This window comes from Convolutriloba macropyga, chromosome 3, assembly GCF_964194025.1.
Source record: "Convolutriloba macropyga chromosome 3, txConMacr16.3, whole genome shotgun sequence".
Lineage (NCBI taxonomy): Eukaryota > Metazoa > Xenacoelomorpha > Acoela > Convolutidae > Convolutriloba > Convolutriloba macropyga.
Window position 1 is genome coordinate 7,129,601 of NC_134470.1, and position 27,055 is coordinate 7,156,655.

General features: G+C 33.4%; 2 protein-coding genes across 2 annotated transcripts in view; one reads left to right on the top strand and one right to left on the bottom strand.

Annotated features, from left to right (window-relative positions):
* The window catches only part of LOC142336100 (uncharacterized), a 31,263-nt gene extending 12,473 nt beyond the window's left edge, over window positions 1-18,790 (top strand). Inside the window, exons 2-6 of the mRNA XM_075384643.1 lie at window positions 367-939; window positions 1,772-1,897; window positions 9,814-10,929; window positions 17,562-17,758; window positions 18,047-18,790. Coding sequence (XP_075240758.1) covers window positions 367-939; window positions 1,772-1,897; window positions 9,814-10,929; window positions 17,562-17,758; window positions 18,047-18,454 — 2,420 coding nt within the window. The 3' untranslated portion in view covers window positions 18,455-18,790. The remainder of the gene's footprint in view (window positions 1-366; window positions 940-1,771; window positions 1,898-9,813; window positions 10,930-17,561; window positions 17,759-18,046) is intronic.
* Window positions 1-27,055, bottom strand: part of LOC142336816 (uncharacterized) — a 173,032-nt gene that overhangs the window by 78,576 nt on the left and 67,401 nt on the right. The window lies entirely within an intron of this gene.

Here is a 27,055-nt window from a genome sequence, read left to right on the forward strand (position 1 = left end):
AAAATTTGTTATGGAGCTTTGCTGTATTGTATAAAATTTAGAGCATTTGCATATTGCTCCAAATTTTATAAAATATAACAGAGCTGCATAACAACATCTTTAGTTATTGACCAACTACGAACTAAAATGTGATATAAGGGTCAAATTCAAGATAAGAATAAATCAGCCTTTTTGGTATATCAGAGGAGCATATGCCCATAAACATTGCAAGTGTAAAACGGTGGGTAAAATGGTACTGCAGTTGTATGAACAAGTTGGAAAACCAAATTTTAATAAAAAATGTTTTGCTTCTTTGCTTTCTTGATTCATACCGCGGATGGTTGCAGAAATTAAGTTGAAGTTTCCGACTTTTTTCTCATTCTACAGGTAACTTTTTGGAGTTGCCCTTTTCTGGAACCCTGCAAGTACTTAACTTGTGGACATACTCCAACTACGACGTTCAATACCCTGGCATATGGATGTTTGAAATAAGTCAAGATAACAGTTTTCCTGCCGTTTTCCCAGTCGAAAGACTGCAACTTGAAGGACTCGACCTCAGAACTCTTTGTACTGGCAACCTGGATCCAATTATTCCCATAATTGCTCAAGTAACTTTCACAATTCGCGACTGCATTCTTCCGCCCTACGAGAGAGTTCAAATCAGAGTTACCGGATCCACAAGTGATTTCTGGTTTGACGCCACTTATAATGACAACAATCAAATTTTGCAATTTGCGATGCGCTGGATCGACGTAGGACCTGTGGAAATTTCGCTGTATCTGGACAACGAGGCAATACCTGGAAATTTTTCATCGTATTGTGTGTATCCTTTGAGCAATGATAACACCAGACCTATTGGTGCTGAAGTTAACAATCAATTCACGGAAATTACGCTCAATTTTACGGAATGTGCAAATGATGTGTCAAGTTTCAATGTCATCTACGTTGCACGCTTGACAGGTAGGGGAAACTAAGAATTGTAACATTTCTTATATTAAAACACTCACGTGCACATTTTAAAATGCCGAAAGTCTGCAGTGCCAGACGTTAAACTGCCAGAAGTTGCTACTTAGCCAGAACTTGACTTCCGTTGACTTTCGTCATTTTAAAACGTGCGCGTTTCGTGTTTTAAGCATGGTTACGTGACTCTGCAGAGGTCTTTTCGAAATTCTGGCTTAATATCTTGAAACGTTTCGCGGTTCTCGATAAACGCCAGAAGTTCTCAGTGACTTCAAGCAGAGTCACTTAACCATTACGTTAGCTTTTCCCATTAATTTATCATCGGCCGGCGGTTCTTCCCTCCGAATAATTTACCCCACACCCCTGTTTATTACTGATTGATACCGTTCCACCCCTACAATGTTTAACCACTCAAATGTGTTATATTCTGCCCGCTATCGAGAATATTTTTGTTTTAGTGAGCCTCCTAAACTATTGCTGTAATACGAGGTCAAAATGATCTTCAGTACTGAATTTGCCTTAGAGTTAGGTACGGGTGCGTCACAAACGAGGATCTCAACCTGGGAATTTACCGTTTCGTATTAAATGAATTTCATAAGTCGACAAGACCACTAGACAAGAGGATCAATTGTGTAAAAATTTTCTCCAAAATTTGATTGCAAGGTGGAGTAATATTGCGCCAAAAATTAAATTTTTACTTCGAAAAACTAGGGGGCACAACTTTATTTTGAAAATCAGTATTTAAGAGAGACAGAAAACCAATTTAAAAAATGTTCCAAAGTTGAAATGGGATTGTTTCCAGCTTTTATTATTTTGTTCTGTTCTGTCCTAGACCAACCAGATGTTGAGCAGCTGGTTACCACACAACAAGTTTTCATGCAGCTCGGAACTGTGCTAATCACCTATCCCATTTCAGATGTGAGCTTCCAGGGTACAATTATTTTCAGCGCATCGAATGGTAGGTTGCGTGAATTAAAAAAATACTAGTTCAGTCATGGACACATGAAAAATGTCGAAAGTATGTAATATTGTGGTGGTCGTAGTGATGGGGGTTATATTAAAAACATTCATTGCTTTTTGTCGGTGCATATCTTTTCATAATAGGACGCCTGATTCAAACTAAATAGCCACTTAACGGGAACGTTTTTCAAATTATTCACTCCATTTCAGTGATTCAGAGGCTCTTTTTTAGCATATTTATGTATGATGTTGTCTATTTGATGGATGTTTCCCCGGATGGAAGTGTCAACGCTAAAAATTGGTCTAAAAAATTAAGAATTGCAATTGTTGCAGTGAAAAGATGTAAGAAATAGCAAATCTTACAAAAAATCAAAAAATCACAGCTAAATTTAGCAAATATCTTCACCGCAAAAACATTGAAAAAAAGTCGTAAGAATAGCTGTGAATGCGTTGAATGCGTGAAAGCTGTGAATGCGTTGAATGCGTTGAATGCGTTGAATGCGTTGAATAGCTGTGAATGCGTGAAAGCGCTGAAGAGAAATAACAGTTAAAAATTGTTTCACAGCTAAGTTGACACAATTTTTTATCAACTCAACTTTTTGATGAAGATATGTAAAATTTGGGAGAATGCGTTGAGAGCGATGCTAAATTTCACCGCTTTAACAGCAAAATTCTCTGAACTGCGCACGTAGCTGCAGTACCGGTAGCAAAGGTTGTTTTTAAAAATGACATTCTATTTCAGATTTCTGTTTAGTACTCTGAAATTGCCATTTTCATTATTAACTTTTGTAGAAATCAGTAGACAGATGGAAGACTTTTTTTAAAATTTTTAAAGAATTTTATGTAGAAAAACAACTTATAAAATTCACTAAAAGTACTTCGTTGGAGCTTGGTGCAACAAATGAGATAAAAACTCAAGTAAGTCAGCCTCCCGAAGGCTATTATTTAGGCGCCCTCTTTCTTTTACAATCGAAAGTATTTTGATTGCATTGTTGTGCAATCTTCTCTTAAGATCTGTTCATGCTTTCTTCAGCTTTCTCAGGTCAGTGAGAAGTCAATTAAGAATGGTGATTTAATTCAACCTGGAGTAGTAAAAGGTTTTTCTGATTTTTTGGCTTTTTTCTTAATTGTCTTATCACTTAATGTTTTTTATTGAACAGGTCTCATCTATTGTGAAATATGCTTTAGGTAACCGAAATAATTGGTTCTCTTTATAGTTCTCGCTTTCTATGAATGATGCGGTTTAAGTTTTCCGCAAATAATGGGTGATTTTTTGAGTTTTTTCCCATTTTTTTGTTGTTTGCTCTCTTATAACTAAGCCTCAATTATGAAAACTTTTATCGGTTGCTAATAGGGAGTTGATGATTTAAAACTTTTAGAGTGGTTTGGTAAACAACAGTGAAGAAATTTGCCAGGTAGTTATGAGATTATGTTACTTAGAAAAAATTTTGATTTTTGACGATTTCTTAATTTTTTGGCTTTTTTATCATTGATTACCACAAGGATGTTTTACTGTAACTCATTTTTGTCCTGGAAGAAAAATTTTCTAATTGTTTTCAGAATAGGTTAACTTTTGCTCAACTAAGGTCACGTACTTTGTGACTGTCTCAGTTTGATTTTAATTTAAAAATAATGAATATCAGGTTTTTAGGAAGCTCATTTATTTTGATTGTAATTCAGGATTTGTCCTGTTAAGTTTTTTAAAATTCGCAATAACATTTGATCACGCTTTTTGTTTTTACAAAAGTCACAATTTTTGCCCTTGACTCGTGACTTACCTCACTCAATGTTTCAACTGAACGAATTTTACTTTCTTTCAAATTTTTAATTAAGCAATGTGCTGAATGCGATCAATGTCAAAAGAGCAAAATTAGAGGAAACAGGACAAATCGATAAAGCCCAGTCCTTAAGTTATATTGTGTTAGGTTATCAAAGTTCATTAGAGCGATTGTTAGCTGGCTATAGTATTCAGCTCAATAATTTTGAGTTTAGAAGCTGACCTAGGCTTCTAGTTTTAGAGTCTATGCGTAACTCCACACTGAATCAGATCACTTTTTATAACTTAGGAAAAATGTCTGTCAATTTTTATCTGATCTTTTTTTTCTTTTTCTGTTTCAATCTCGATATGCGTCAAGGGCGTCAACGGCGGTTTTCTGCCGGCGATGTTTGTTTTTGCTACCCCCAAAAGAACTCTTTTGGACTTTTATGCAACAATCTAATATCAAAAAATTTCTTTATAAAGTTGAAGTGTGAAACAGTCAAAATGTTTGGTAGAGCTTACCTAGTTTGGAAAGCTTTGTGTGTTTTATTTGCCTAAATCGTATCAACGTTTTTCAAAAAAATGCCTGGGATAAGTATACTTGATAAGTGTTCCTTATTAAAGTAGTATTTTGAATTTTCGTTTTCTGACTGACAATTGACGCCTGGTGACAGCAGTCCAACTTATATAACACTTGCAGACTAGTCATTCCAACAGGTTGGAGCATATTACATTTCTTAAGCTGAAAAATATCCACACTCACCTTGGACGAGCAGGATTTGACCACTGTCTGTTCATTGTACACAGGTTTTTCGTCGTCGTCAGGATTCCGTCTACTTTACTAAAAATCATCAATCAATGTTTTGGTTGCGAACACTAAAGAGCAGTAGCATTTGAACCCTTGATGACTGCCCGGGTCTTTCCCATTATAGCACCCCCAGCTTACTGGTCAGATAACCTAAAGCCCACCCCCAATCATGGTAATTATACAATAATGAGGGACTATGATTTCATGGGAGCTATAATAAGAAAGGCCTGGCTTCCCTGCTAGAAATCAAAATGCCAAGAACTGATTTTTGCTACTTCAGTACTGATTTTTCCAAATGACTTTATTTCTGAGCTAACGTCAAGCAAAATACTGCCTACCGGAAAGAGAAAACTGTCCAAACATAAAAAGTGCTATAATACCAGCACTGTAAAAGTTAAGCATTTCTAATCAAGGAGATTTTATCAATTTTTGAAAGAAACGAATATCTAAATATAGTTCAGGTGTTCAAAAACAGAATTTATGAGATTTCAATTTTGGTTAAACAATAGAGACATCAATAATTCCTCATAATTTCGAATATTTCCCCAGCTAAGAAATCTTTTTACTCAAATTTAAATTAACTAGATTTCCCAAATAGTACGAAAAAAAACGATAAAATGAATAACAAGACTGAATTTTATAGAAAAAATATCCATAGTTAAAAATAAATGATGAAGTTTACTGGTTGCACGCTATCAGTGGTGCTCAGCTCCAAAAGAGCTTCTTGGAATAAACTATTTTATTTGAAATTATTTTGATGCTCACTTGGCATCTTCGCTTGTGTTTTCGTTTTACATTGATATAACAAAATATGTAATATTTTATTTATTCAGGCTACCAATACAATCATGACAAAGCTTATCTGTTTAATCAATTTAGCCTAATCAATATAGTCTGATCAGAGGCAGTTTCGAGCGCACAATAATCTGATCTTGATCGGCCGCACAACCGTCTGGACGATAATCTGGTTTTGGTCTGGGCCATGGTCACACAATTGTCTGGACTGTCTGATTTCTTGGTCATTGTCTAATTTTGGTCGGTTCAGAGGTCATTTCCGTTTGGCAAGGTCTGATCAGAGACAGTTTCGAGCGCACTTCGAGTGCACACGCGGTTTTAAGCGCACTTTAGTTTAATCAGTGGACACTTTTTTTCTGGGATTGGTCTGATCAGGGTTACTTTCGGATGGCACCTCAACCTGGGACCCGCTCACATATTGACCCGGGTGGTTGTACTCTGCTATTAGTTTTATTCTGTGATAAACTCTGTTGTCAAGACTGACACCATAGTAGACCTACTTTTTGATCAACTCTGTCAAGACAGACTCCAGAGTAGACCTACTCTGTGATCAACTTTGTCATCCAGATTACACCTACTCTGTGTTCTATTCTGTTAAGACAAGACCCAGAGTTGAGAGGTCTCCTGGGGGAGCTCTGTTCCAGCTCTGATAGCGCACCTGACGCTGGAATTACCCTGCTCCAGCTCTGATCTACTCTAGAGGTTCGGTACGGGTTGTTAATCAAATTGACATCATGTGAAAAATGTTCAGTTTTAAAAATTTGATGTAATATCAAAATTCGAAGAAATACGTTGCTATCAGCATTGTATAATTTTATGCGTTTAATTTGAAAAACTAAAATAATTGTAAATACATTCTTTATTTCTTTTGCTTTCGTGAAGGCAATGCTTCAGTTATAAGGAAATTATTCGAGAATTTTTTTTGATCTAATCTATTTCAACCCATTGAAACTCCATTGCTCAATTCAGTTCTCCTATTAATATCGAACAGAATTGTACAATTTATTAGAGTTATAGTTTTGTAGACTTAATGTAGAGATAGCTGAATGGTAATTTTGTCAAACATTTTTCGCCAGAGAAACAGCTAGAAATTTGTGTCAGACAAAATTGAGAGAAAAAAAATTTAAGACTGTTTTCGCAATTATTTTGGCGTTCTCTTCACAGGTTTTTCAAAATTTTGCGCTGATCTTAAATGTATGATGGTGCTTCATGCATTAGACAAAACAAATTTCAACGCTCATTATAATGAGCCTGAAAAACTTTTCATTTTAAACCCATCTTTTTATTAGTTTACCAACCATACGATGCATCGTGAAGTCTTGCAGTTTTAAATATTATTGGAATTAAAATTTCTTCATAAAAATTACAGCCGCACCTTCCAGTCTCTACAAGTCAGGAAAGACATCATATGTACGTTGCAAAAAAGTTGATAAACAGTTGAAAACAGCTCGACTCATGATTGGCGAGAATTACCAGGAGTGCTGATTCTGGCCGACAAAGAAATTAAGGGAATGATACTGATAAACTTCCATTCAAAATGCGAATATTTTAACAGCCCACAATTTACAAAACTACCAATAACAAAAAGGCCTACAACAATTGTTCCAAACGATCCCTTGTCGTAGCTTTTGGCCGTCGCTAGGAATAGTCCAGCAATCACTCACTCCATCGGATTTTCATGTTTTGCAGAACTGAAACAGACTTTTGGCTTTTCATGTTTTGCAGAATCTGTCTTCTGGCTTTGCAATTTGCTAGAATCGTTTAACAAGCGTTAGAAAAAAACCGGCAAATGATTAGCACTAGTAATGTTTATTTACTTAGACAGTCCCAGGAGATCTAACTCATGGAAGAATTGAATTTCCTTCAAAAAGACAAGGCCATACAAAAAACTCCAAAATTAAACATTTTTTGGTGTTCGTCACTGAGGATGGTATTCAAACCGCCAATTGACGCTGGTGAGTGCAGCCCAACTTGTTAAACACATGGAGACTACAATCTAAAAAAATAGGGTTGATAAAAAGAGCGGTGCTAGAAAATTTTCAGACTTTTCAAATAGTTTTAAATTTTAGATTCCCAAAGCGCGCAAAAAATTGAGGGATATCCATTCATTTTTTACATTGGGGTACTATATATGGAAGGCTTTTTTCTGAAGGACCGTAGAAGAAAAAAAACGAAACGTCACATTGAAGCCCTTAGAAGCATTTTTATAATGAAATCTCGAATTGTAATTCAGTTTGGAAATGGCGAGAAGTTTAAAAAATTAGAAAGAAAACAGGAAAAGGAAACGACTGGGGGAGAGGGTGGTGTTGATATCTTTAATAATTGCATTCCAATAAAAATATTTATACATTGTTTTAAAAAATATTTTACATTCCGGCAATTTACCCAGCAACAAAAAATGAAAATTAATTTACATAGTTATAGATTACGGTGGAGTAAAAAACGTAAAACTTTCAGAGTTCATTCTCGTCTGTTTAGTTAGTATTTTGTTAGATTCTTCTTTCTTTTGCAGCCCAAGGGTTGTCCGACATAAACAAACAAATAAATCAAAATAGATGAAAGCGAAATAAAAAAGAAATAGAAGACATTGAAAAGACATAAATGGAAAAGAAAATTCTACTGATTTTTTAAAAACATAGAACATTGTAGTTCAGTTCTGTTGTTTTTTCGCCTGCATTTGGATCTGAGATTTGAACAACTGTTATATCCCTTATGTACACGAAAAATAAAACAATCAATTTTACGTCTAGAGGGCGAGGCAAAAAACAAAGAAATTGAAATACTTCGTTCATATTTTGTAGGTTTTTCTGGCTTCTTGAAAAAAAGTTTTTGTGTACAAACTGGCTCTATTTTGTGCACTATTGTATTCAACGCAGACAGTTTTTCAACTTGATTGTAATTTTCAGATTTGAGAAAAGTTTCTCAAAATATTTAACAAATTATTCACTTATTTTTGGTTCGTAGGGGAGCTTAGGCTAAACTCAAATCCCATAGTACATTTGAACGTCAAACGAAACTGAAAAACAGATAATTGTTAACAGAAGAAACGAAATAGATATCTGAGAAGAAGAAAAAAAACTAGTTTTTCATCTTTGTTCTGTTGATTATGCCTGATGCTTCAAATTACTTTCCAACCTTAAATATTAACTATAAATTATTAACAACAAGTGGTTTCTTATTTCACTTAACAGAAGATGTGAACCAGTCAGTGGTATGTTTTTCATTGAAAAATGAAAAATTATAATTTGGAGGCTCTACTTGATAAGTAAAAATTCATAATCTTCTGGTAGTTTTTTATTGCAATTTCACATTACATCTTGTAACCTTACGAGCTTATTATGTGAGGGTCTTATTTGATAATAAATATACTTAAATTGATTCTCGAAAGTCATTCAATTTAAAAGCAATAGAAAAATATCAACGAGTAAAGAACAAAAAAAAACTCTGTTTTTCAACGTTTTAACTTTGTTTCGAAGCTTGTGATTCACAGTTGGTCTTATATTCATTGACAGCCATTTTGTCTAATGTCCAGTTTAAGGGATGTTAATTAGGCATGCTACTAATTTGTTCATATTCTCAATTCAAATATTTGAAAACAGCAATTTCTTTAGTGAAAAAGAAAAACTTTTTGATTTCTAATTACTGCAAAAGAGTTTCCAAAATAATTCAACAACATTTTATGCAGAAAAGCAAATCTAGTTAGCTCACATGACATAAAACTAACTTGAATTTAACTTTCTGACAAAAAAGACAAAATTTGACATACTAATCGACAATATTTTTTTATTTCAATTTATTCGTCAATTTGAGATTTTGAACTGGTGCTCTTCTTGAGCTTCTAGTTTCAAAAAAAATCTTTTCAAGAAATAAAATGTTTTTTCTATAGTTTGTTTCGTAATTCTGTGTTTTATTGTCATTTATTGTTTTACTTGTCATTTATTGTTTTTTTCCAGAATTTTACATCTTCAGGCTAAGTCTTCAGGTATTACATTTAGTGAAAAAGAAAAACTTTTTGATTTCTAATTACTGCAAAAGAGTTTCCAAAATAATTCAACAACATTTAATGCAGAAAAGCAAATCTAGTTAGCTCACATGACATAAAACTAACTTGAATTTAACTTTCTGACAAAAAAGACAAAATTTGACATACTAATCGACGATATTTTTTTATTTCAATTTATTCGTCAATTTGAGATTTTGAACTGGTGCTCTTCTTGAGCTTCTAGTTTAAAAAAAAATCTTTTCAGGAAATAAAATGTTTTTTCTATAGTTTGTTTCGTAATTCTGTGTTTTTTTGTAATATTGTCATTTATTGTTTTTTCCAGAATTTTACATCTTCAGGCTAAGTCTTCAGGTATTACTTAAAAATAATTTGGAATTGTTTTTAATTTGCACGGCAAGTAGCTACAGTAAAGAATGAAGAATTAGAGCATCGTACAAATTAAATAGTTCTCAATTTTTTTTAGTTTGGAGAGTCTATTTTAAAAAAAGCGCAAATTTAGCTTCAATCTTGAATGTTTCTTCTTTGAAGTTACAAGTTCCATTTGTTTAGATGATTGTTTTTCTCTTCCCATAAACAAGCTTGACAACAATGCCAACACCGATATCGATTTTTGTGACCAGTGGTACCAGACCGAATTGCAAAACAATTATGAAACTTGTGAGGAAGAATTGACAAAATGGTACGGATGTCCTCGACATTTTGAAGATATGAACGGAGAAATAAAAAATGATTCATTCTGGGCAGAATTTGAGGTTGATTTTGCGGTGAGCGGCTGGGTTTATGACCTGTGTTGTAATCCTCGCGATCAAGGAATTCGACATACTCTCGACCTGATCAAGTACTGCGATGATAATGTTTGCACGTACAACCCTGGGGCAGATTTCTGCATTCGATCTCCGAGACACGATTGTTATGCAACTATTTCGGGGGAGCAAAGGGAAATTTCGGTATCCAATCAGTGTTGTTATCTTGACGGTTCTCTGATTGACGAGAGCCATCCTAACGGAGCTATCATGGCCGGTCGAATGCACAGACAACTTAGCTCAATTGATAATCTCTCTGGCCATTTCTGGCACGATCTTTACCCTTATACAATATGTTGTTCACAAAACCCCCAAGGCACGGATTGTCTCGATAAATTCAAAACCAAGCGGAAAACTATAATTGGGAGCTATCTTCCCCGTACAGTCCGGATTAGCAGAGGCGCGTCCAGTATTGAAACAGGTGACGGTTTGATTAATTCGGGTTTGGGGTTGGGAGTGTTCTTAATGCTGAGTACCCGAGAGAATTTTGAAGTGACTGTTCAAGTGTTCACACGAGTAGAAAGAGAAGCGACCCTATTTACAGGAATCGCAGTACGATACAATTACAACTTATTAGAATGTTATATTAATAGATTTGGAACTTCTACGTTGGCGATCGGAGGTCAAGTGATAAGTACTGGAGACCTCAATAACTATGTTTTGTCAAACTTTGAGGTAATTGAAAACGCAGATGGAACCTTTGAATTCCGTTTGCTGGGGATAAATTTTATCATCATTGTCATACCTGTGCGGAATTTTTTGAACTTTTGTTTCATCTTTGCGCCCAGGACTTTTGGCAGCGACGTGATTGGGTTATTGGGCAACATGAATGGAATTACTACCGATGACTTCCAAACACCAGGTAACGCTTCACAATAATAAGTTAAGACACTGCAGTAGAGCTTGGTTTTATCTATAAGCAGATATTTGATAAGCAAATGCCTTCTTTTAGCTGAATTTGAAAAGAGGGTGATTGCTGATAACAAATTGATTAGTCACAGTTTCGACAGTTAGTTTTAATTAGTATATTTATCGCGCAATACTTTTATCAGCTCTTCACTTAAAAATACAACGTCTTTAGCATGTTTTTTTTTGTTTAAGAGCTGAATAAAAAGATTAATTGCCAGTTGGGATTGATATTGATTTAGTTTATTCCAAATATGCCCGTATTGACCAAACTTACTTACCATAAAACGGACCATATATGGTCCATAAAAGTCCATACTCTACAATGCCCTGAGAGATCAAATGAGAACCTTCAGCACAACATTAATCAAAACCCATCAAATCTTCACAAAAGTCTGTCTTGTAAAAATTCTGGGGTCCTCTATCTAATAGTGTATACTCGGGTACTAAAGGAATGAAGGTTACCTCAATAAGCTTATTTTGCTTTCATTTTTTTGTTTCAGGTTTTTCAGATCCTATTGTAACTAAAAACTCTTAAGAAACTGCAATTGCAGTTGTTTTTTACAAAACTTATCTCACGCTTAAACTAAAATTGAATTATTTAAGCTTATTAAGATAGTTTATGATTGAAACGTCAATTCTTGGGGGCCGTTCAAATGAACAACAATTATCTTTTGTTTCAAATGGACGACAAATTCATGCACAATCTTTGTTATTGCTCTTAGATCGTTGCGGTGCCATGCCTCTCAAACATTGTGGGGTGTAATCCAGATAAAGCGGGCCGTTTATTGCGCCAAAGCCGCGACGCGCGCGATGGCGCCCACCGGTCCGTCATCTACGACTATATTATCGAGAGGTATTGGGGTTTTATATGTTTTAAAATAAATACACCGTCCATTTGCAACAAAAATTTACTGTCGTCCATTTGAAATGTCTCGTTGAAGCGCCCCTTGTTTGATAAGGCTGAAATTGTATCGCATAAAATCTTATAAGATGCGGCGCTTCGTAGCGTTTCAGATATAATAAGTTGATTGGATATTGTGCACTCAATTTACGCGTCGCACGAAGTCTTAGTTAGTGTTATATGCTTGTACAATACAGGTTTCAACGAAAATTTTTCCAAATAAATATAAAATTAATCTGAATTTTTCATTATCAAGGTGTTATCGAATATTCAAGTGGTTCAAAAATATATGAACATTCGATTATTTTCAGCTGTTTTTCACGTTTCTCGTAATTTTCGACAAAAAAAGTCAAATCGGCTCACAATATGTTAAATTTGTCACCAATAGTGTTAATGATTGGAACTTTATTGATTTACGAGGAGTGTTGAACTGTTTGATTCAACTGTTTTGCTAAGACGGTGGCTACTTTTTTCAAAAATCTGAATTTTCTACTGTAATGGCACCGTTAATGCAACTCCAATGCATTTTATCAAAATTGCCAAAAAGTGCGGATCTAAAAACCTCCAGAACAATGGTTGTAAAATACAGAAAGGCTAGTTTGATTTTTTCCTATGAGAGTGTTCTGCAAAGAAAGTTATGCCATTTTTTGCTAATTTAAGTCGATAACTGTCAAAATTGAATAATTAATTTCTGAAATAATCAAAAAATGACAATTGCATTCCATTGGACTCAATTACGTGTTTCAACTGAACACGCAGAAGAGCAGAAAAAACTTTGTGTTCTGATTATGGAATTCAACTTAAAAAAATTATCGGTTTTGTTTTTGGGCGCAGTCTTTTGTCAAAATAACTTTTGCAACTTTTGTAGTCTTAATATTAGTTATAGAAAAGAATGATTTGGAATCAGGACACAGCTAAAAACAAATCCTCTTTAGTTTTAAACGACGCCAATGCAAATGTAATATATTCTCAGAGAAAAGGTCATGGTTTTTCTAGCTTTGAGATTAGTTATTTTTTTGCCGTCCCAATAATCAAGGATCCAATTTGATTCCTGAATTGGTATAAAAATCCACATAATGTAAACTGGTTCGGTTGATGCCAAATTTCATTTATTATTTTAAGTTATATTAAACTATATATGATCAACAAAAAGGCTCAGTAATATGTGTTTGCAGACAGAGTTCCGACCCCGATCATTCGCATTTTTGGTATAATGGTCTACAAAATGAGGAACAGACAGAAAATAACCCAAAATTCAGGTATTTTTTTTTTAAAAAATGTATCTGAACAAAAAGATGGCCTCTAACACAAATAAATCAGTAGAGTTAAAAAAAATCCGCATTGTATTGATGAGATCAGCCGTTTTTAAGAAAGCAAGTCAAGACGAGCAAAAAATCAAACAAAAACAACAAACATTACTTACATCCAAAACTTTATGTCCATTTTAAAAAAAAACAACATATTAGCAATGTCAAATAGCGTCAGATAAAACAGAAACTAAACAAAAAAATTTGTTTTTCACTAGAAGAGATATTGGACCATTCCAAAAAATGCTCGGTATCAATTAGACAAAAATGAGCAAACAAACAGCAAATTTAAAAAAACTGGCATATTTTTTTAAGAACAATTTATTTCAAATTAATGAAAACCATTAGATAGCAAGTGAAAACATCCAATATTTTTATGATTACAAATGCTTCTACGAGAAGGCATTAGGACCTGTCATTATTCAAATTTTTATGCGGTTACAAAAAAGAACAAATAGGGACAACAAACAAAAATTCAATTAAACTTGCGAGAATACGCTGTCGAAGCCGTTAAGCCATAAATTGCATCAAAGTATGTTCAATTGAGTCTTCCTCAAAAGCCAATAATGTTGTATGGAAGCTAAGCTCTCCTTAATGAGAATAGGTAATAAGTAGACAAAAATGAGAAAAAATGGCAAAATTAAGTAATAATTTTGTTTATTTGGAAAACAGTTATTTTCAAAGTCATGAAAGACATTAGCTACAAAAAGAAATAGTTAAATTGGTTTGTTCAATCGTCCAAAGGAAGTGTTTGAGACATGTAATTATTCTGAATATGTCTTACGTCTACAAAAGTACGTCAAATATAGACAAAAATAAAAAAAAATTCCGTTTGCTTTTTTTGCAAAAAAACCTGTGTTGAAGCCAGTAAAGTCATAAAGGTTTCTTTGAAAATATTAGAGTTTGCACACTTGCACTTTTACTCAACAACAACAATGTCATGTGTGACCTATAATTATCAAGACTATGTAACAAATAGACAAGAAATATCAAAAATGATCAGTTAAAAATTGTTTTTTTTTTCATAAATAATTGTTTTCAAAGTCATGAAATCCATCAGCTGTTTACTCAAATCAAAATACAAGCTCATTCCCTCCTCCATAAGGAGACAATGAGATCTGTCACTACCCAGGAATTTTCGAACGAATAAAAAGGCAAAGTAAAAACGAAAGTTGAAGACAAATAAAAAACTCAAAAAAAAAATCTGCGAGAAAGGGGTATCGAAGCTGTTAAAACCATAATCTATGCCTTTAAAGACTTTTATATTTTCAATTGTGCCTCATTGTGAACGCAAAGAAGGTATTATGTGAATTATCAATTATGAAAATTGTGAAATCTAGTTTCATCAAAGCCTGAAGACCATATCTTAACTCGTCTAACCGCAAAAAAAAGATTAAATTTTAATTAAAGTAGAGCGAAGAGGAAGAAGCAGCATTCTTTCTTTTCCAAAACTAAAGTAAAAGTTGACAAAGTTAGGACAAATAGTGGCAAATTTCAATAAGCCATTGATTATTTAAAAAGAAAACATTTTAAATGTCAAATTGACCGTAATCTTTAGAGCAAAGAAACTAGTTACAATAATATGGAACTGATTATGAAGCCATCTGGAACTATCAGTTTGTTTCTTTTTATAAAAAAAGATCGCCTGATTCAAATCCGAATTTTTTTTGGAATATAACAGTCCGACATTGGACCAAACCCAGCCTTCATATTGCTGTTCGTCCGTTGAAAACGCTCAGTTGTTTCGAATGTTATAGATCTAGATAAATTGTTACTTAAAAGATCAAGTATAAATGTTGCGTTTTTGATAATCATACAGTAAAGTTAGCAAAAAACGGCAAAATTTTAATTCCTGAATGTTCTCAATGGAAATGGAAGTAAAACTAGCTCCTCGGTAGTCTACAAAGGTTGTGTTAGTTGTTTTTGGGAGTGTACTTCCGGCAAAAATAATGAAAATGGACTAAAAAACTTATTTTAGTCAAAAAGGCTGAATTTCTAAAAAAATAGCCAAAATATTAGCCCCAAGAAATTAAATGAAAGTACTCAACAACACTTTTTTGTCTTTAAATATAAAATCGACAGAAATATTAGTAATTTTTACATATTCTAGCAAAATTGACAAAATTGACAAAAAAACCGCAAAACGTGAAAAAATGGTCGCAAATTGGTCTAATATTTACAGAAATTTAAACCACGATAACTCGCTTTAGAAAACGAAATTCAAAAAAATCTTTATTTCAATATACTACGCTGGACGGTCTTTTCAATGATTCCACTTACAACTCTCTTCGATAAATATATAGATCGGTCAAAATTGTCTGAACAGAAAAACCAATTTAAGTATATAGTTCCTCCCCCCTCCAGTGTGGTCCGAACAAATTTATTAATGGTTGAAAATCTCAATGAGTTATTGAATTTTGCGAAAATTTCACTCGATTTCTGTTAATTTGTTGCTTAGTCTGTGTGAGGAAAGATTGTATCTTCTTTCTGATGAAATATAATTCAGTTTTTTTATGGTTATATCTTTAAATAATGGTTTTATGGTCTTGATAATACGAGTATTTTTAACAATACTATTTATTTTTTCATTTAAAAAACAACTTTTGTTGTCTGGTTACATTAAAACAACAATAACAGGTGCCAATGTTGTTGAAGGAGTGCAAATGGATTTGTTTATTGTTTTTATTGGATAATTTTTGGCTGTATGGGCTTTGACATTGTTTTTTTTGGAAAAATATTTGATTTTTTATTTTTGCCTTTAATTGTAAAATTTTGGTTGTATAGCATCTTTTGAATAATTGCAGGTTTCCATGCTTCCTGTGGAAGAATAAACATTTTTTTAAATGATTTCAGTTGATAGCTGATTTCTATGCTGACTGTGAACTGTTTTTCCCAAATAATAGCCTATTTTTGAAATTAGTCGCTTTTTCTTATTTTTGTCAACTTGTAACTTAGTCTAATCAATGCCATGTCACATCAAATTTTGTTACTAAAATTTCACGAATTTCTGTTTTTGTCTTGAATTGGCTTTTTATGGTATTGACACGATTTGTTTCTGTAAAATGCTTGAGGGTTTTTGATTCTGCATAAAATTTGTCATTCTTTTTGTTGTCGTTTTCACATTGTCCATTTAGATAAGGGGCCGAGCAAAAGTTTTCAATTTAGGGCCAAGCGAAAAATTATATTCCGAATCTAATCATTTTTTCATGTTTCATTTTAAACGATTCAGTTCTGTTTATTGAAATCTTTAGGTTGTTATCTTTTTACACAATATTTAGACTCAAAAAGATCCATCTTCTCTCATTTCTCTCATTTCTCTCATTTCTGTCATTTCTGACATCTTTTTTTCTCTCATTTCTGTCAATTAGAATTTTATTTACAGCAATTTGAGGACAAATTCTTTTCTAGTGAATTGGACTTTAGTTTTTCTAGCAGTTATATGTTTTAACTCTTGGTTTTATGGCTTTGTTTCTTGTGGCGCTTGTTTTTTGTGATATTTTTTTAAATTTTGTGATTTATGGTTTTTCTTCAATTTTGAATTTCATTTTGTGGTCTTTTAACGACAGTTTTTATATTATCGCCTTAATGGCAGGTCCCATTAAGTTTAAAGAACAAGAAGGTGCAATTTATCAATTTTAAGGTTTCTAATGAATTACTTATGGATTCAATTGCTTTGACACCGTTTTCTAACAATTTTTTTGCTGAAAAAATGATATTTGCTTGTTTTTTGTTCTTTTTGTAGTCAGATGATACATCTGCAAAAACAGGGGGAAAACATGCTTTCACCGACTTCAAAAGGGTCATTTGTTTGACTTGAAAAAGACAGGCTCGGTCAGTAAATGATATCAAAAATTATGCTAGACCAATAACTGTTGTGAAATGATCATGTTCGTTAAATATAAGATAAGTAATTTGTAATGTAAATATTTCATTATAATTCGCGATGTCATTATTGGATCGTATCAAGAGCTTTAAAAAAGTATTAGCTTGTCGGTAACTCGGCCTGGATCATATATTTATGACTGGACCCTGCTTAGACAAAATTTTTAAAGTAATTTTTATAAATCGACGTCTAAAAGTTGATTCTGCTTGAGATTTAAGTAATGGTTAAGTGATTCTGCTTGAAGTCACTGAGAACTTCTGGCGTTTATCGAGACCCGCGAAGCGGATCGAAATGTATAGTCAAAATTTCAAACTGACTTCTGCAGAGTAACTTAACCATGCTTAAAACACGAAACGCTCATGTTTTAAAATGACGAAAATCAACGGAAGTCAACTTCTGGCTAAGTGTTCTGGCATTTTAACTTCTATGGCTCTGCAGATTTTCGTCATTTTAAAATGTACACGTGAGTGTTTTGTTTTTGTTTATTTTTGCAGATGGTACAATTTTGAGCGTGGATGCGGATCCCGCAACTCTTTACAATCTGAGTCAAAGTTGGACCATATCCATTGAAGATTCTCTCATTTCTCTGCCTTCAATTGCTGCTGCTGTTCAGTCCGAAATCAGTGAACCGTTCACACCAAATTTTGCACCCAATTTCAGCAGTCCAGAACTAGAAGCGAGTGCTACCCAGGTATGCACTATTTTCCCCTAAAATTACCTTTTACTCTATTACCCAATTTGGTCAAAAGATCCCCGTATAATAAAACTTTTCCTGGCTCTATTTTTCGTTCGAATTCGATCCGGGATCCGAAGATGAAAGCTTTCCGATTTTCCAAAAGTTCTGCTGCCATTAATCCGAAGTCTAACTTGCTACTTTACAGTTGCAACGGTAGTTTAAACTGGTAGCGAGTTACAAGGATCTTTTCCGCTATTCCGCTGCCCCCCCCCCCTAAAAGTAATAGTAAATTGAGTTTTTCAGAAGTGCAAAAATGACGCTGCCTGTATGCTTGACGTTGCTCTGACCGACAACTTAGATGTTGCAGATGCATTTCTTTTCTTCGAAGAGATGATCGAATCTGTCGCAATTATGAACGATAATTCGGCTGTAGCAGCCAGAAATTTGGCGGTTCCAACCTCAAATTCAACGGCATCAAGTTCCACTTCATCTACGACAAGTTCCACCTCAACAACTTCAAGTTCCACCTCAACAACTTCAAGTTCCACCTCAACAACTTCAAGTTCCACCTCAACAACTTCAAGTTCCACCTCAACAACTTCAAGTTCCACCTCAACAACTTCGAGATCAACTTCGACTACCTCAAGATCCCCTAAAAGAATTTCGAGATCCTTTCCCAGGTCGGGGTGTCCAGGCCGACCAGACCTCTGAACAAAACAACTTCGAGCGCATACCTACGCGCAGCGCTCGAATTACTCGGCCTGGTAAAATCTTAGACCGCCCTTTAGTATGGACAATGATCTGGAACTTGCCTAAACAACACAGGTGGATCTGAGCGCTCACTTGTCTGACTTAAAAAGATTTCGAGCGCACCTGGGTCTGATAACAAACCATTTCGAACAAACCATTTTTTTCATCAAAAGTTTTGTATATTTTTACTGGCATATGTTGCCTCTGATAAGAGCCAACGGGGAAGCATTGTTATGATCAGACACTCGTCTAGAGTTTGTTGGCTCTAATCAGAACCAAGGGCTCCAGCTGATGAAAAATGCCGGTCCCCTTTTGAAGTATTTTTGTATAACGTTTTTCGGGATTTTTTGATGTTTTTCCATTATTGACTGATTTGCTATAACCCAGTGAAAACCTATCGATGGTTTTTCTAATATCAACCAGTGAAATCCCATCGATGGATTTTCTATGATCAGAGAAAAAGTGGCGATGAACCATCGATGACCCATCGATGAACTTTTTATGAAATTTCTATGATCTATCGATGGGATACACTGGGAGCCCAATCCGGGAACGAGTATTTATAAATAAAACGTTTATATATAAATAAATTATGTACAACAATTCGGAAGTATATAGATTGTGTACAACCATCAGATTTTTTAACCAATCCTGGTGTTAAAATATCTGATAAGGGTTAGCCTTTTGGCATACTTGTAAAGCCATAAAAATTTCTCGAAAATGCTAATAATATCTTTCTCAATGGCTCATGTTTTCATAGACTAGTTTATCAGTGCTGAGTTTTGAGTGCTATATGATTAATAAGGCCAGTGATATTGCTTGAACATGACAAGTTTTGAAGCGAGGTTAAAGCAAGGAGGCCCAGTAATGTGCATTAGCACATGATGTTCCGAACCCGCTCAACCACATTTTTGACTTAGTGGTCTACCAAATGTTGAAAAGATAGAACACTTTCGAAGCTTCAAATATTGTTCGAAATTAGTGGTGTATCCATTTGGGGAAACGAGATGTTTTCAACTCAAACAACTAAACAAATAGCCTCATTAGACAGGTAGATGAAAAAACAAAAGGGATTAGTTAAATAGACGCTTACGTTTTTGACAACAGTTATTTGAAAGTCATGAAAATCATTAGCCAACAACTGCAATCATTGAATGGCAAAATTTCCACTTCTATATGAATGAATTCCACTTAATATACAGAATGTCATGCAACTACAAAACGAATAAATACAGGCAAAAGTCAAATGTCAAATAAATGTTGCGAGAAAACAGTGTTGGAGCCTTTAAAATCAAATTCAGTGCAACAAAATTGCCAGGTATAATCAAGTGCGCCTTTTTAACGGCATTAAGGTCATATGACTTTTCATTAATGTGATAGGTGGACATCACAAAACGACCTCAAAAATTGGAAGATGTCTAAAAAAAGTTAAAAAAACTTTTAGTATTAAAGTTAAAAAATCATAAATTAAAAGATAATACTACAATAAACACTAAAAATTAACGCAATCAGGTGGAATGATGCCAGCTATTTTTTCTCAATATTACGATACAAGATGACAGAAATAAGATTAGAAATGGCGAAGCTTGAAAAATCATTTCTATTCTTGAAAACAACAATAAGTCACAGCATCTGCAAGATTTAAACTAAAATAGTCAATAGATTAATATGAAACAACTCAGGCTGTGCGGTGAGTCGAAACTTTGCGAATGAGCCAGTGAAAAGATTGCAAAATAACAACGATTACAGGCAGAATTCAAAAATTTAAACAATTTTACCCAAAAATGGTTTTAAAGCATTAAAAAAATGTAATATTCACCTTGAAATCATAATCTGTGCTCGTTGGCCTTCATTTGCCCCTTATTGTATTTTTTCAGTTGTTGAGCTGCGATTCAAACTAATTCTGGTCTCTTGTTAACATAAAAACTAAAGAATGCAAAACTATTCTTAAAAAATAAGCACAGCGATTAAAATCCGAACAAATTTTTGGTTGTAAATATCAGCAATTATACACAAACTAACGTTACTTTTGCTGTTGATTCAGTGAAACAAAGAAATCCTTAAAACGTTACCAATACAACAGATATGACAAAAAAATTAATATATAAAAAATTATGAATTGTGGAAAATTATCGGGTTATATAAACCAAAAACAATAACGATTCAACTTAAATAATTAATTATTTGCTTGCCTTATAGCTACTTGGATAGCAAATAAATTTTTTATTTATCCTAATAAGGCATAAAACTACATAATAATATCAAATGTTAGAGAACTCAAGAGTTCTTTGAAAATTTATAACAAACAGTCTTTCGGAGCCATATAAAACCATGAAATTAACTCAGAAATTACACTATTTGTTCGTTGAGCCTTATTTAAACATAAATGGGACCTCTTATTGATCAAATCTCTAAATAGAAACAGACGTTTCTGTAATTGGTATGAAAAAACAGCAAACAAGATTGTAGAAAGGACAGAGCCAAAAAACAATCCGAGTCCTTTCTCATTTCAAAAATTGTTATTGAGAACAATATTGTCCTTGTTGTCGTTTCTCGATTGTTAAAATTGTCAATGCTAGAAACATTTGCTTCGCAATTGAACATTTTAAAATATCAAAATGTAAAATGATTGTTGAGTTTTTTGTTCATAATTAAGTGTAACAAAATTGTAAACAATAATTGGTCAACCGTGATATATCTGTAACAAGTTATTATAATTACTTCGTATATATAAGGTAAGTTCGTACTCGAGATGTCACCACTTTTTCAGTTGACAACTTTTTATCATTCCTGATATCAAATTTTTGCATTTGTATCTTAACACATAGATTCAAAGCTCAAAAGAATTACTGCGAGTTGTCATTCTAGCCAAAAAAAAACTAAACAAAAAGGACATAAACTTAGTACTGAGATATCCGGAATTTTTTGTTCGTTCGATATTGTTGGTTTTCATTACCTGCCATTTTGGCATGTTTAGTTCTGCAACGTAGAAAACGGCCAGTTTCTTGCGAATTAACAACGATTTTATCATTATATTTCATCATGAAATTTAAACTCTCGAGAAGGCATGCAGTATAAGTAGTATACATATCTGCCATGTTACTGGAGGGGGGGGGGGGGGGGGGGGGGGGGGGTCCGGACCCCCCCCTAAAAGAACTCTCACCACCGAAAAACTGATTTTCTCTTAGTGAAAGCAAGTTTTTTGGTTAAGTTTCGCCAGCCTGGAAGAAGTTCTTGGGTTAAGTTGACTGGCGAAAAACTTGCTTTCACTAAGAGAAAATCAGTTTTTCGGTGGTGAGAGTTCTTGTAGGGGGGGTGTCCGGACCCCCCGCCCTCCAGTAACATGGCAGATACCGGCTGCTCCAATGTGTATTTCAGAAGAAAGAATGCGTAGTACGGAGTGCTTAGACTATGGTTATAGCCTGTTGTAGAAACTTTAATTTTTTTTATCTTTGAGACCATGAGAGGCATACTTGAAAAACTTTGAAAGTTTTTCAAAGTCCTAAAATTGTCTGAAATGGATTTTGCGCTATGAAAGAGCACTCAAAAGTGATTTTTTGTTGACTTCACTTTTTTTCACCTAAGTAGTATAGGGCCGAAACATACAAAAATTTCGAAATTTTTGAAAAAAATTTTCAAAATTTTTCAAAGTCCTAAAATTGTCTGAAATGGATTTTGCACTATGAAAGAGCACTCGAAAGTGATTTTTTGTTGAATTCACTTTTTTTTCATCTATGAAGTATAGGGGTCGAAACATGTAAAAAATTTTATTTTTTGAGAAAATTTTTCAAAAGTTTTTAAAGTCCTAAAATGGTCTGAAATGGATTTTGCGCTATGAAAGAGCACTCAAAACTGATTTTTTTTGTTGACTTCATTTGTTCAACCAAGTAGGACCTGAAAAACTCAGTTTCTGAAGTAGTCTGAAATAAGTCAAAGAGTAGTCAGAAGCAGTTTTTGTTAACAATACTTTTTGCAAATGTTCAGTATGATGTGGAAATGTTGGCTTTGTTTTTTATATATATATTTGTAACTATGTTTATTTCTATCAAAACAAGTACGTATATTTGCTTGCATGTGTTCAAAATTGTAATTTTTATGTCAGAATGAACAATTGAAAGAAAAGAAAGAATGAAAGTTTTATGCGTATTCATGAATATACTGGAAGTATATATGGAAGTGTATTTTGGTTTATAAGTAAATATAACTGGGCTTAAGTTTAGTAATAGGTTTGTATGAGTATAAGCTGAAATTTATGTTTGTGGGTAGAAATTGTAAATGTGTGTAATTGTCAAGACGTTTTTAATTTTATGTGTGTATGTTTTTCTATATCTATACAGTGGAATGTATGTATATATGTCTGAATATGTTTATGTATTTATGTATTTATTTGCTTGCAATCAGACGAGAGCGAGAGAGAGGGAGATAAGTCCCTGGAGGGCAATTTAATTGCCTTGAGGAATGTTGTTATTTGTCTCCACGATCCAATAATATATCTTGTAAACAGATTTTAACCTTCAGCGCTGATAAACTCTGTCCTCTAAACATTGGCAAGCAAAATATCACAACCGAAGACGACAACAATTTTTTTGATTTTCTGAGCATGCTTTTTTGAAAATCTGAATTTTCAACACCTAGCTAGCTACCATATTAAAAACTATCAAGATTTTTTAGAGAAAAGAAATTGAATTCATGCTCTTTTTCTTTGAATCCTTGGCAAGAAAATGATAAAATGTTGCAACACAGAAGACAAAAACAACTTTTTGATGTTCTGAGCATGTTTTTTTGAAAACATATTTCCTTACACTTATTCAGCTACCCTTCTAGGATTGAGCAAGATTATTTACAGGAAAAACGTATTTGAGATAAATTGTTGAGAAATAAACAATAAATTGAGCTAAGTAAAAAGAATCAATTCTGTAAAAAACCGAAAAATTTGATAGAAAAACTATGATACGCTGAACTTTTTAGTTAAATAAAGTAGAATGATAGGAATTCATCAAGAGCTTCAATCAGACAAAAACTGTAATGATGTACAAAAAGAGTAGTTTCCACTGGAACTGTAAAAATAGCTAAATTTTTAAAAGTTAATCAGCCACTTGATCAATTAAGCAAGAAGAAACACAACCTCTCTACCTGTGGGGGTTGCTAGAAACAGCTTCAGTCAGTAGTGTATCAGTCTTGTTTGCGTATTGGGAATAACACTAATGGATAATTCGTGCTGTGACTGAAATCTTAAACAAAAGCGAATCGCTTCTTCAGTAAATGGTTCCAACATACTGAATATACATATACTCAACTATTAAACAGTGGAAGTAAACTACCGGAGCACGTCAAGCCAACAAAAATCGAAAGAGTTCATTATTGTTCTTTCTTGAATCAAATTTCCTGTGCATTCAGTAACCCTGTGTTAATATTTTGGATTACCTATTGTTCTGTCGACGTTTCAGAATAACATAACCGTAACGATATTTGATAGAGCATCGGAAAGAGCAACATCCAAAGGAATTTGAAATTGAAAGCAGCAGAGTCTATATAACATATTATTGGGTTATGAAGCCTGACGAACATCTCGGAATTGAACACAACACTACTGTTACCTACTACTGGTACTGCCTACTACTACTATCTACAACTACTATCTACAATTAGTACCTACTACTACTATTACTACTACTACTACTACTACTACTACTACTACTACTAATGCTACCTACTAGTACTACCTACAACGACAACTAGATACTATTACTAACTACTACAACTACTTATTGGTTCTAAGTTACATTAGTACCTACTACTACTTCCTTTTAATACCTTCAATTTTTACCTATTGTTTACTAACTATCTACAACAATGTGTTTCTGTTTTTCTAAAAAATAAAAACATTTCTTATCTCTAGAGACTCGTTAAGCAGAAACAACAGAAGCTTTTATCTATCGCAAATTAATTTGTCCTGACTGACACAGACCGATAGAATAACCCGCCAATATTTTCAACAAATCATTAAGTGTTTGAAGTTTTTTCAAAGATATAAAAAACTTTGTCGTATACATTAACTCAGTAATTTTCAACTCAATGTTAATTTGTTAAATAACAATTAAAAAATCCGTGGTATGATATATCAGGTTGATATTTAACTAATTAAATCAATGTAGGGTTTTACTGTTTCGCGAACCAGTCTGATTTTTAGAGCTTCAAATACGTTTTATTGCTATGTTCTTTTCTTGAAGCGCAAACTTTGTATACTTTTTTCCCTTATGAGAGATCAGTCATAAACTTAAGTCTTTGTTCAGATGCTGTTTTTTTTGTTCATTCAATGTATGATATCTGATTCCATTTGCAATTAATTGATAGATATGAAACGCAAACTTTTTCAAAATTTCGAATAAGAAGGATTGTATAGCGTCAACATTGACTGGTTCAGAATGGCGTTGCCCTATGTCTATTTATAATATCAACTTTATAGAAACAAGCTGCCTTCAAAATTGCTTAGTGTGTACCTTAATGGAAACAAACATTTTACAACGTACATACATTATCCAAAAAACTTAGGTTTTACTCTATATAGTTGTTTTCGTATGTTTATTCAGAGTCACCTGTTGTTTCAGTTGTCAGGTAAGTTTAGCGCTACATGATTTTGCAACTTTTGTTATATTAACTTCTTCCTATTTTTATTGAATTTTTTTTGGTCATGGTCTATTTGAAAAAAATTAAAAACAAATCAACCTCATGAAAAATTTTTCTGCAAAATTAAGTGAAACAGTCTTGTTGGCTTTGAGAGCTGAAACAAAAATACATTTTGTTTGTTTTGAACGTCTGTTTACACTCAGTGGGCATCAAATGGTTTCAGAGAAGTACTTTTCGTGGAATATGAAACAAAATTCTTCTTTATTAGTGTTCAAAACTCAACAACCGGAGACGGTATGGCTTTGGATAAGCATGTATAAAAAAATTGTGAAACATGGCCGATCAATTTACCTAAAAGTTGAACCATTGAGTTCGAGTTCGTGTTTGAGATCTAAAATAGTATTCAAGGATAACTGACTTTTTTAAATAAACGATTTGTTTTTTAGTATTCAAAACTCAACAAACGGAGGCGGTATGATTTCGATAAGCAAGTATAATAAAATAGTGATGCTTGGTCAGTCACTCTACATAAAAGTGGAAGTTTTGAGTTTCTGTCTCAATTTATGATCTAAAAACACTATTCAAGGATAATTGACTATGAAAAAAAGACTACTTTTAAAACTACAAACACAATAATCGGGGACCGTGTAACTTAGAATTACCAAATATAATGATATGTGAAAATTTGGCCTATCGCTCTAATTAAATGTCAAAGTTTGAGTTTGAGTTTGAGTTTGTGATCTAAAAATAGTATTCAAGGGATAATTACGTCATAATAGTTGAGTTGTGTTATAAAGTTGCGAACGCAAAACAATTGAAACACGTTCTCACAATCTACTTAAACTACAGCTATATATGTGTCAAAAAAGCGAAGGAGACCTTCTGGTTTTACTAAGTTTTTCGATATAGTTTGATATTTACATAGACTATATTCACATGGTCTATTATGTAATCTTTACTGCACGAGTTCTACAAGCGTTCCTAAAGAATATAATTTTGCATTTTTCTGTAGAGAAGAACAGAAAAAACGCATGATTTTCCAAAATAGGCAGCGTTGACGTATTTTACCAGTAATTTTTTGAAAATAGCGGTCAGTGCAACTTCTTAAATGATTAATTTTCTTTGAAGAATAATCGGCTAATGAACTATAAATATAGCAAAATAACTAATATGGAGATACTTTTAAGTCATGACCACATTAGATAACAGTTAACACAACTGACTGTGATTTTTTGCTACCATAAAAACCGTCAACACAGACAGTAGAAATCAGATTAGGCGCTTTGATGCCATCGTTAAACTGACAAGTACATTTCTACAATCTTTTGGTCAATTTGGAAGAGGTTCCAGTGTTAAAACCTTGGTATCCATAGTACATTAAGTTCAAAGTTTAAAGTATTCAAAGTTTTTGGAAATTTGTGTTTTACTTTTCTATGTGTTAATAAGTAATCTTGGCTTTGTGTACCTCGTTTTGATGGTATCTTACCGAAAGGGTTTCTATGTTTTCAAACGTTTGTTTGTTATGGATGCTATGAAGAGTCGATTTGGGTTCTTTCAACTGAGTCAAAGACAAAAAACCAGCAAAAAACAAATCCTGATTATAGAGGCAATTAGGCTTATTTTTGATTTCCAGGTTTTTTAATGCAGTATTTTAATTTTCTCTGAGCTTAAAGAATGTGAGAAACATGTAAAAATGGCTCTTAGAAAATATTCCTGGTAGAATTTTACTACTATGTGTTTTGCTAAATGCCACTATTGTCAATAAAAACCATTGTAATTTCTATCTTCATGAAAGTTTGTATCCTCTATAACGATAAATGGCACATGTATACAGAAAACACTAGTGTATACTTACGTGTAATGTTCAGGCTGAGACTTTGAGTGTTATCTACTGACAGAAAACGTGAGCAGAAGGTTTCTTATCGTTCTTCAAAA